At 40.8% G+C, this 12,088-nt stretch overlaps 1 protein-coding gene across 1 annotated transcript in view; it reads left to right on the top strand.

Annotated features, from left to right (window-relative positions):
- The window catches only part of ZNF536 (zinc finger protein 536), a 289,579-nt gene that overhangs the window by 93,556 nt on the left and 183,935 nt on the right, over positions 1-12,088 (top strand). The window contains exon 5 of the mRNA XM_059857004.1: positions 9,415-11,586. Coding sequence (XP_059712987.1) covers positions 9,417-11,586 — 2,170 coding nt within the window. The 5' untranslated portion in view covers positions 9,415-9,416. The remainder of the gene's footprint in view (positions 1-9,414; positions 11,587-12,088) is intronic.

Below are 12,088 nucleotides of genomic sequence, written 5' to 3'. Positions count from 1 at the left end.
AATTGGGCAAGTTACTTCTGAATTTCTACCTGTTTCCACTTCCAGTGTATTAAGATATTGGATATTTCTGTACCCAACAAAGAAACATTTAGCAGGGTGTTCCTCTCCTCCCTGAACTGATCACAGTGTGCTTTGGGGTCCCATGTTCTGGAGGCCTTTAGGGAATGCTGGGGCAGGAGCTGGTGGGAGTAACTGCTGGGGAAGTTTCAGCAGCTGCTGGGGGGAAAGGAGGAGCTCTTTCCACATCTGTAGTGTGGAAATCATGGGGGTGATTTTTTTTTAATGTTGTTTTTTTCTTAAATATACTGACCTTGAAGAATCCAGCAATTTATCTTTTCATTCTCTCTATATTTCTTCCTCTCTTTTGTTTCCTATTTAGAATTATTAGAAGTAAAATAAATGCAGTTGTATTATATATGTACTTAAGGGTATGTATTATCACATATGTTCTCTTTCATGTGCAACAGGTTACACAAGGTTTAATGTATTAATCTTTCTTTTTTCTTAAAACATTTTCTTAGGCACGTAGTTTCTGTCTTGATGTCATCACAGGTAGCCCATATGCTTAGTGATGCATTGTTTTGTCTACAGCCTAACTCAATAGCATGCAATTTGGAGCATCCTTAATTATCCTACAAACCATTTTGTGATAATGAAACCAAATATGGTGTAGACTTGGCTGACATCTCTGTGATATTACTTGGCATACAAAATATTTCTGTTTAAAATATAAATTGGTTACTGCTTCTTCAAAATATGCATTCTATTAATTAAATCTATACTTGAGACATCATCCCCCCACCTCCCAAGCTGTTATAAGTATTCTTTCTCTCCTTGTTCTGTATGCAGATAGGGTTGGGTATGGGCTCTCTAATTTGACAAAAAATAGGCTAACCTTGGGGTCTTTCAGTCCTACAACTATAGCTGAGTGTGCAGAGTCTTTCCATATAACTAGGTCTTTTGTTCCACTGGAGCAAATGACTTAATTTGTTAGAGAGCTTTTTTTTTTTAAAAAAGGTTTAACTGTAACAGTCTTTACCTAATAGACCTGGGATTGCAGGGAGGTGATTAATGTGAATTAAAGGATCTCTGTGACACAGGACTAAAGGACAGAATTACGGTGCTGTTGTTGTTGGCAATCCCACTCGTGCAATTTATTTCCTCCCTAAACCAGATTCCCAACATTTTGCATAAAGTTAAAGTCTAACTGGACCACATACTTTTCAAAACCCTCTTTATTCAGGGATGTTCTGTTTATGCATTTTCCCAGGCAATGTGTGTCTTTGTCCCTTGGAATCCATCTATTTATTGCAGTGACACCTACTGCTGAGAGAGCTGATCCGCAACAGGATCGGATCCTGTTAAACTTGGCCAACAAGCACTTTGTGACTCAACCAGCAGATGTTTCTGTGGCTCAGGTCAAAGGCAACTTATGGACTCAGGTTTTTTTGCTTTGCTCCTAGCATTAAGTGCCAGGAAAGTCAACACTAGGTACAGACAGTTGACCTGACCAGTAGCAGGAGGAACTGAACCAGGGCCCTGAGGATCATGCAAAGACCAAAGCATTAGTCTGTTGAGCCACTGTGCTGGCTACAGTCCAGCAGTTTCAGACAACTGACTATCTGATTGCATGCCTGGATTTTAGTAATGATTTCACATACTTATTTGATGATTTGTATCCAAGCTTATGCTTCTGACAGGTGCCCTTGCAAACAAAATCTCACTGGGCTATCACATATGAATATTTCACAGTCAATCATACTTTGATCTTCAGGACATATGTGCATTTGACATTATATTTAGCTGTGCACAAAATCTAAGTCTAAGCCTTTGTGAAATGAAAAAAAAAAATTATCAACCCATCATTACAGTTTTGGATTTAAGTTGTTTCAAACTGTGCTTTGAGTTCTGTGGTCCTAACTCTTCTGTATTGATCACTTTGTAATTTGTTCAGGGGGCCTGATCTTCCTGGCCTCATCCAGCTGAAATGCTTGGCCTTTTATTTGGAACTTTCCTGTGTGAGGAATGCAGGATTAATAGGGTCAACATTATGTATCTTTTAATGTTATATAATGGGTTAGAGAGTTGCAGACTTCCAGTGCAGTGCAGTGTCCTCAGATGAGAATAGGAGATTCAGAGCCCTTTCCATGCTGTAAAAATGACAAAAAAATGAAATAATAAATATGCTTTGTAGAGTCTTCCAGGCATTTTATTATTTTATTTGTACTCTGTGATGGTAAAGTGGTTCATTAAAAGCTTAATTTTAAGGTTTCTTCAATCTGATGTGGATGCCAGTTAGATTAATTAAAGTGAATGATCAGATAGGAGCTACAGGAAATTGATCAAATTGGAGAGGGTTTAATCAGTTGTATACATTCCAAATTACATGAAAATAACAAATTTACTTTAAAAAATGCTGTTTCTAAAGTAACAGAAGCTTTAGTTTAATGAAGCATTCCCCAAATAAGGCTCCAGTATGAATTTTGGTATCACTCTTTTCTTTACTTTTACCATCAAAAGATCACTATGAAAAAAAAAGTAAAATGAGAGTCAATGTTTATAAGCTAAGGAATAAGGATCCTAGATGCAACCAGTCCCTGGAAAAAAAAAAAATCTTTTTTTTAAAATTATTTTTTAATCTACTGGACTTTCAGTACCAATTATTTATCTTTCTCTTCTTTGGATCTGACTTCTTAAGTATATGCAAGTGAAATAGAATAAATAAAAAGGAAAACAGATTTTGCTAAGTCACATGCAAAGTAGCAATAAATCAAACAGCTTGTCTGCATTCTTCTAATCTTTCTATTCTAATCTGTGAGTGAGATTTATAAATGACCTCTCCTCTCCTCTGTGCTCATCTTCCTAGATTGTGATCACAAACGGTTCCCAGTCCTCCACTCCATGGGTGCTACCAACCAAAGACTGCTCTGGTGATTTATCTTCCCCTGATCAGTTATCAGTCCCAAAGGCTGTGCTAACTAGAAAGTACCCTGCAGATGTAACAGGTATTTTAGAAAGCCACTCTCTTCCCAGCCCAAAGCAAAGGCAGTACAGCCTCAGCAAACCATTTTCTGTCTGCTAATGACTTTTGAAACTTCAAAATCCCTCTGCTAACCCTTCTTTAAGACATAAAAACTGTTGTGGAATGAGTTGGCTCTGTTGTTACTAAAGGAGTACTTTGTTTTGGAATCAATAAGCAGCTTGTTTAAATATCAGCACTACAAAGCAGCTACAGTTTTGTCAAATGCCTTCCCAGCTGCCCCCTGCGGGGTCCGGGCACTGGAGGGTGGGTGTTGGTGTGGGGCTGCAGCCCTGGAGCCTCCTGGGGCTGTGGGATGGGGCAGCCCTGCCTCCCCCAGAGCTCTGTGAGAGCCCACAGAGAGGCTGTGCTCTGCTCTGCTCCAAACCAGCTCTCAGGAGCTGCGAGATACACGTGCTCTGCAATGCCTACAAAGCCTAAATGTGCTAATGTCACTAATGGTGATAGCCAATTACCAAGCTGGCCTTAATAATGTTTAAATAAAAACAAGTAGATAGGACACATTACCTGTAGGCCAACTTTCTTTTTTTAAAGACATCCTGTTATACTCTAGAAACAGTATATTTTCCTGATATAATTATATTATACCCCAAGGAACAGGACACCTACTTAACAAAAACTCCTATGAAGTCAATGCAATTACTCTATTTTACATAAGTAAAATGAGAATAGAATCTGGCCTAATGTTTATTTCATTTTATCAGACTGGATAATGCTGTCCTGGTGGCATTAAATACAGCTGATCTCTCCCCTCCCCTTCCGTGCACACATGTTTTTGTTAAAATCTTACTATTTACATCTATGTCTCTTAGTATTGCCTACAAATCAGTCAGAGAAGAGTAGGCCATTTATCCTGCCCTACTGTTTATATATTAATCATCTGGCAAATAAACTGCTCAGTATCCTACCCACCTCAGTAATATTTGTGATGTAATTTGTTTGGATGCCCAAATGTCACCAGCGTTGATTGTAAGAGATGAAAAAAATGTACTTGCTCAGCACACCAAGCTCTGGGCTAAAATGTAAGCATGAAATCTCTGGTTTATTTTTGTAATAATGTTTACAGCTGTTTAATGACCCTGAAAGGGTTCAGTAGTCTGGTGTTCTGTATTTCTTAACAGGAGTGTATTATGCTTATAACAGCTTTAGTTCAACTGTTTCTGCTGCAACAATAAGAACAATATTTAATAAAAATTCAATATATATTCTGATCTCAGCAATACCTGTTTACGAGTTGCTAAGAACTGAAGCAGTCTGTATTGGAGTATTTAGAATTTGCCAGTGGACCACAAGATAATGTAGATATATGTGAATTTTTCTAGCTGGAAAGATAAATACCAGGTCTATATTCTGAAAGCATAGGTAACAGTGTGTGTAGCTCTAACTGCTCAGAGGATCAGGGCCAGAGCGAGCTTGTCGTTTAAACACGTGAGCTTGTAAAGCATTACTTTGCTTACTGAACTGTAAATCTTTTAACTAACCTAATCTAAGCTATAATAACAGCACAACAGTGGCTTTAAAATGACTGTTTTCTCTACAGCACTGAAGAGGGGAGAGCTTCAGTGTGTGTGTGTGTGTCCAGCAGGAATGAACAGGTGTAAATAAGAGCTGAATTTGGTCCATCTGTTTACAAAGATAACAGGTGTGTGTCTGCACATATGTGTCTGTATACAGATATTCATGTGCCTGCATATGTTTACATGTGTGCTCAGGCATAGATTTATCTTTAAATTCTCTCATCCTGCTTGCCATATCTTTTCTCCTCTGTTTCCAGCAAGAGGAAGCTCAGCTTCTCGTATTACATTAATGTAGTTGTGATGACAGGCATTTCTGGTGTCATAATTGGTTTTAAATTCCAGTAATCCATTTCAAATAGTTAAATAAAATCTGTGAGTTCAATTGAAATGGCTAAAGCCAGAACTTTTGCTATTGATATCACAGGAAATAGTCTTAAGGGCAAAAATGTGAGTGAAATCAAAATAACTATTAATATCATCAAAGGGACGTGAATGTCTCACTGTACCTTTATGTAGGAGATGAGAGAGAGTATTTTATAATATCTGTATTCCATAGTGAGTTTCATAAGCTGAGCTCTTCCTCAGAGGAAGAGGATCCTGCACACTGGGCAGAGTTGGTGGCCAGATGGCCTTGGATGGTCGGTGTGCTGCCTCCCAGGGGAGCTGCTGCCCTGCCCAGTGCAGTGTGAACCCAGCTGGGTGTAGCCTGTGTCTGCAGCAGGGTTGGTTTGGGGCTTTTTGGCCAAAGCAACTCACCTGGGCAAGAGCTGAGGGTTTCTTTCGTTTGGAAAGGGCAGCCCATAATTCCTGATCCCAACATGCTCTGGTGCGGTGCCTTGTCTTGAGGGACACTGTCTTTACCCAACATTTGAGATAATTAAAGGTCAGAAATTTACTAAATAAACTTCAACAAATATATTTTGAATTCTTTAACAATCTCAATTTTGATTTGCAGTTCATTTTGTAAACATTTGTTAACTACAGAGAACATTGTGCTTCTGTTCCCAGCACGAGAGATGGCAAAACATTCTGTGCCTTCCTTATACGAGAGATCAGGACCATGAAAATAATGTGATAGACTGTGTATTTAACAATTGAAAGCTAGAGGTCTTCCCTATCATGGAGCATCAAAGTAGCACTTATAAATAGCACTTGACTTTTCCAGATTTTTATTTTTGTATACCTTGACACCAAGGTGGGTACCATGAACTGCAGGGGCCTCACTGGGCAATGAAAGCCCCTTGCTCCACCTGGTGCAACTCTCTCTGGCCATAGATCTAGACAGGGATGATGGATAAAGAGGGACAGAATGAAATTGCTATTTCTTTTTTTTTTTTAGAGAAATTAGGAAAATTAGATTGAGTTATCTAATTCATAGTGGAATGATGGATGAGGCTGTGTTTTGTTTCTGTCTTGCATGTGGATACAAGATGAGATTTTGGTAGGTTTTGCTGTGAAAGGGCTAAGGGATACCAGGAGTGGCTCCTGTGAAAGCTGAACAGTAGCAAGGTCCCTGTGTTCAGAAAAGCTGTAACTGGGCATGACAGGAGGAGAAATTTCACAGGGCAGTACTTTCAGTGCCATGGTTGTACTTTGCAATGAAGCCAGGTTGGAGTGAGGAACAGAGGAGCCAATTCAGAGCCAGAGGAAGGAGCAGGCCTGCAAGAAGCAGGGGCAGATGAGGGGGAAATGCAGTTTGAGTGAAGAATACATCTTGAGATTGGGGTAGCTGGCTCCCAGGAACTGCAGGGCTGATCAGAGTGGGCAGCATTCAGAGCTGCTTGCTGCTCACTAAGCAAAGGCTTTGCTGACCTTTCTGCGTATTTAATAAAAAATGTAAAACATTTGCCATGCCATAAGATCCATGGGGGGGGGGGGGTGGTTAGGCTCCCTAGACTTGATCTAGACTTATTAGTCTTTAAATGAGAAATTATGGATTTGGTATTCCTCTAAACTAATTTTTTTACTTGTTCTCTCAATATTCTGCATAAAATATTTCTGTATGATTTTGGAAGACAGAAAATAGCAAAAAGGAAAAATTGGAAAACTTACCATGTTCCAGCTACTGGAACTGCTGTTACTTTATTAAAGTTATATTTGAAAAAGAAGCACAGAATAACTAAAACCTCAACCACAACTCCCCTCCCCAATCCAAATAACCATACATTTGAACTGATGCTTAGGGTTAAACATCAGAATTAATAAATTCCACTGGGATCTGTCAGCATTTCCAAACTTCGATAGAGCATAAAATGCTAAAATTAACTACCCAAACCTTTCTGAGCATGTAAAAGCACCAGGTCCTATTTAGATCAACTGAAAAAAAAGAAATTTAGATTGTAGTTTTGAAGCTGTTATAGAATAATGACAATTCACAAAGACCTTTCTAAACATTCTTCAATGTTTGTGTGTGTCAGCACATGCTATGCATTTCTGGAATTGTCACATTCTTGTTTGCCAGCATGCTTTGTTTAAGCATGGTGGGGAGAAATAACACTCCTGGGTATGTGGAATCCAGACAAAACGTAGATTCAGGTTTTGGGGTTTCTCTTGTATTGTTGTTTGGGAGAGTATTTGTTACATTTTTTTTAAGAAGCACATAGGCAGATATTCAAAATCTCAGTTAACTTCAGGCAGTGGCAGACCTAAGGACCACAAGTATTCAGTTGTTTAATTAATCCTTTTGAACATGAATTTGGTTTGTTCCAAAAGTTAAGCAAACTTTCAAAAATTAAAAAAAAAAAAAAAGTGGTTTGTGTGTACCCACATTTTGAATGATTGTGGTCTGCTGCACAGAAAACTTGAATGGAAATTAAGAATTTTCCTTGTTTGCTACATGGCCTTGGTGAACACCTGGCTTGATTATGTTCTCCTACTCTCTACCTTTGGAAATCAGACACTGCAAGCTAAATTTAAGTGGAGTCCTTTTATGGACTTGATTTCTTTATATTTTTATGAATAACAACATTGACAGTGGGCAAATAATGGGTCCCCAACATGTGACCCAAATCAGACTGTTAGATTTTGAAAAAGATCTGCTGAGTATATGGGCAAAATTAGGTAGCTCTTGTTGTTTTTTAATACACAGGAATATAACACTTTCCTGTACTTACAAGACCTGCATTGTGTCACAACCTCAGTCATCCTGTCAGGAGCAAAGAGGTCTCCCCTCAAAGACCTCCCATACTTTGTTTTTAGACCCTGATCCTACAAATACTTAATCATGTGTGGAACTTTGCTTTCAAGAGTCACCCTTTGAAGTCTACTGGACTGCTCCCACGAGCACAATTACATGCATTTTAAGTGTGTGCCAGATCTGGACCTTGAATTGTCTATCAAGTGGCCACTGTGTAGCTGTGTGAGGAGTGGGGTCCACCCAGGGTGTGCCTGGAGCCCTTGTGGAGGACACAGGGAAAAAATGCTTTTGGGTAAAGCCAAAGAGAGGGGTGACCAAATTAATTTTTTAAGAACCTATAGAATTCAGTGGTTTTGAGAGTGAATAAAGTGTCAAATCATGCCACTGAACAACAAAAATCTTAATTGCAGTCTAATATAATCTTATAGCATCATATAGTTTATGAATTAGTTATGGGAAACTTTATATTTTTAACAGAATTTTATAGATACATTATATCTGTATAGAGTAGAGAAGTGGCAAGGATGGATTATTGTGGACAATTATGCAGACCAGAACAGAGCACTTGTGTTTAACAAACAGCTTTGAATTCTAATTTCCTGCAATATACATAGTGTAGCTACAATTTGTAGTCATTACTGTGTATTAGGAAAGTTATTAGAATTCTTAAACTTGTTGAGGCTTTCCACAACACCTTTCCCAGATTTTAATTGGTTTTATCTAGTTCCATAAGAGAGCTCTTTAAAACAAATCAAAGTGTCTTAAATCACATGTATCACCCATCGAAGGACAGAGATATTCCTTCTGTAATCTGGCAAGTTTTCCTAGGAACAGAAATCTGAAGGTTCTCAATGCTGAATTGAAAGACTTGGCAGAAGATAATTTATGTGCCTTTTGATGGGCTCAGTTTCAAAATGACAAAATAACAATGTTTTGTAACACAAGGGTTAAATCTTAATCTCAGAGGTTTACAAAGCTGCTAGTCGCAGTCTCCTTAAAATTTAATATACCTCGTTAATGCTTACTTGCAAACACTGAAGGATTTTTATGATTATAATCATGTGTTACAGCACCTAGTACTGTTTCTAAGCAGCATACTAATCAGCTTAATGAGATATTACTGCACTTTTTGTTGACTAAAGCAAAATCCCTTTTATTGTTCTAAAGCTTGTCCTTTATTTTTTCCCAAAACATTATCTTGTTTTATTGTACACCAGTAAATATCATACCATCGGTTTTTTGTCAAATCATAAAACTATCTTTCTCATTGTAGAACGTGTAATATATTGAATATGGTTAATGGAACTGAAAGTTACAAATGGATTTCTATTTTGGGGGTTTTTTTGCTGGCTTTTTAAATGAAAATGGGAGAGATGCATAAGATTTCTTTTTTTATAGATTTAGAAATACAGACAGGTGCAGTTTCACAGGAAGGACAAGGGAGGTGGTAAATGCCTTTGCCCCTTCTGTAATAATTAGATTTTGAAATTGTCGCATATTTTAAAATAGTAATGAATAGTTCTTGGTACACATGCAGAATGCATACATGTATGATCAAAACTGTGCAGCACAGTTGGCACTTAATACACTTTTAATTGTTTTTACACTAATTCCTTTGCATTATTATGAGTAGGTAAAACATAAAATGCAAATTGTACGCCAGTGATTCAATGCTTGTAACTCTTTCACAGTCTGAATCTAAAATATCTTCTGATTTTCAGAGATGGAGGAAGCTAGTTTGTGCCTTGGTGTTTCTTCAGCTGTGCCAGAAGCTGACGCCCATCTCAACAGCACCATACTCAATGGGCAATATTCAATGAGTCAGAAGCTGCACCAGATCACTTCCCAGCTCAGCCATGCCTTCCCAGAGCTCCAGAACAGGCAGAATCCCGAGGAGAAGGCGTCAGTGCCACTAGAAGACAAAAGTCACATGTCCATAGCAAACCAGCCCATCAGCAGCCAGATGGCCCTGCTGGCAAACCAGCTCAACAGAGAGGTCGACACCAGCTTGAACGGGCGTGTGGATCTGCAGCAGTTCCTCAATGGACAGAACCTGGGGATTATGTCTCAGATGAGCGACATCGAGGATGACGCCAGGAAGAACAGGAAGTACCCCTGTCCCCTGTGCGGGAAACGCTTCCGCTTCAACAGCATCCTGTCGCTGCACATGCGCACCCACACCGGGGAGAAACCCTTCAAGTGTCCCTACTGTGACCACAGGGCAGCTCAGAAAGGCAACCTGAAGATACACCTGCGTACTCACAAGCTTGGAAACCTTGGCAAAGGGCGTGGAAGGGTCCGAGAAGAAAACAGACTTTTGCATGAGCTGGAGGAGAGAGCAATTCTTCGGGACAAGCAGATGAAGAGCAGCCTCCTGCAGCCACGGCCCGATGTGAAAGCACAGCAGCACACCCAGCCCATGCCGCTCGCAAACTGTAACTTGTCTGTGCCACCTAATCACAACACACCTGATATTTCAAACCCTGTTCCCTCTCCAAAGCCAGCCAGTGTCCAGGAAGAGGTTGTCGCTCAGACAGCCGGGTTCAGATGCACGTTTTGCAAAGGCAAGTTTAAGAAGCGAGAAGAGCTGGACAGGCACATAAGGATCCTACACAAGCCTTACAAGTGCACTCTGTGTGACTTTGCTGCCTCGCAGGAGGAGGAGCTGATCAGCCACGTGGAGAAGGCTCACATAACTGCAGAGTCAGCACAGGGCCAGGGCTCCAACGGGAACGGGGAGCAATCCACCAATGAGTTTCGTTGCGAGGTGTGCGGCCAAGTGTTTAGCCAAGCCTGGTTCCTGAAAGGCCACATGAGAAAGCACAAGGATTCCTTTGAACACTGCTGTCAGATCTGCGGGAGGCGATTCAAAGAGCCTTGGTTTCTTAAAAACCACATGAAAGTTCACCTGAATAAGTTATCTGTAAAGAACAAATCTCCTAATGATCCTGAAGTACCTGTCTCCATCAGCAGCATGTCCCAGGAAGCTCATGCAAACTTGTATTCAAGATATCTGTCATGTTTGCAGAGTGGCTTTCTTCCCCCCGACAAGGCGAGACTGAGTGAACAAAATCAGATCTACAACAAAGGAGATATGCCCATGAAAGAGAAGGAAGTCTTGGGGAAGCTCCTTTCGCCCATTTCTGGCATTGGCCACAGTATTGCCGAAGGGGATAAACATTCTTTATTGGGCTGTCTCAATCTGGTGCCTCCTCTGAAATCCAGCTGTATAGAAAGGTTACAAGCTGCCGCCAAAGCAGCAGAGATGGATCCAGTAAACAGCTATCAGGCCTGGCAGCTTATGGCAAGGGGAATGGCCATGGAACATGGCTTTTTGTCTAAAGAGCAGCAGATACAGCGCAGCCACGAAGACACTTTGGCAAATGCTGGAGTTATGTTTGATAAGGAGAAGCGGGAGTATGTGTTAGTAGGAGCAGATGGCTCTAAGCAGAAAATGCCTGCTGATTTGGTTCACAGCACTAAAATGGGCAATCAGAGAGACTTGCCAAGCAAACTAGACCCTTTAGAAGGCAGTAGAGATTTTTTGTCACATGGTATGAACCAGGGACTCGATTACAACTTACAAAGTCATGGAAACATGAAAGAAAAGCCAACTGAATGCCCGGACTGCGGAAGGGTTTTTAGAACATACCACCAAGTGGTCGTTCACTCCAGGGTCCACAAAAGAGACAGGAAAGGAGAAGATGAAATAATTCAAGGTAGTCTCGATGAGCGGCGTGGGTCTGGAAGTGATCAAGAGTCTCAGTCTGTCAGCAGGTCGACAACACCAGGGTCCTCTAACATTACTGAAGAAAGTGGAGTAGGTGGGGGTCTCTCGCAGACAGGGAGTGCTCAGGAGGACAGCCCTCACCCTTCCTCACCCTCCTCTTCAGGTATGATAACTTCTTCTTCCCTCTCTGCACTGAAAGCTTCATAGCTGTATTTGAAATCATGGCAGTAAAGTAGTTTATGCATTCTCTGGTCAGGTTGTTTCCTACAGTCCACAGGGATGTGCTATTATTTGCCAGAACATCTGTGTTTGGGTTCCTGCAATGCCTTTGAGGTTAATTCTCTGCTCACCCTTTTCCCCTCCAAGGGCAGGTTTCCCAGCCTTTCAGCTGACTCCTTCCCACCCTGCAGGGTCTGAGCAGCCACCAATGGCTCTGTCGCTTCCAGGGCCTCTCCCTCCAGGTTTTGGAAGGTGGTTTTCTCCTCCTCTGCTATTCATGGTGTCTCTTCTGCAGATCCTGCCCTGTCCCCCGTGTAAAAGGGTGAGGAAAGATGCCTTCTTTGAGCTGCAGTTAATAAACTGCACGTTGGCTCCCCTCTCTGATTGCCCTCCTTCTGACAGCCACGTCAGTTCCTTAGCTATGTCCTTGTACCTGGCCACTGGGC

The sequence above is a fragment of the Haemorhous mexicanus genome, chromosome 12, assembly GCF_027477595.1.
Source record: "Haemorhous mexicanus isolate bHaeMex1 chromosome 12, bHaeMex1.pri, whole genome shotgun sequence".
In the NCBI taxonomy this organism is placed as follows: domain Eukaryota; kingdom Metazoa; phylum Chordata; class Aves; order Passeriformes; family Fringillidae; genus Haemorhous; species Haemorhous mexicanus.
Note: the sequence above shows the minus strand (reverse complement) of the source record. Positions and strands in the feature narration are given on the sequence as shown.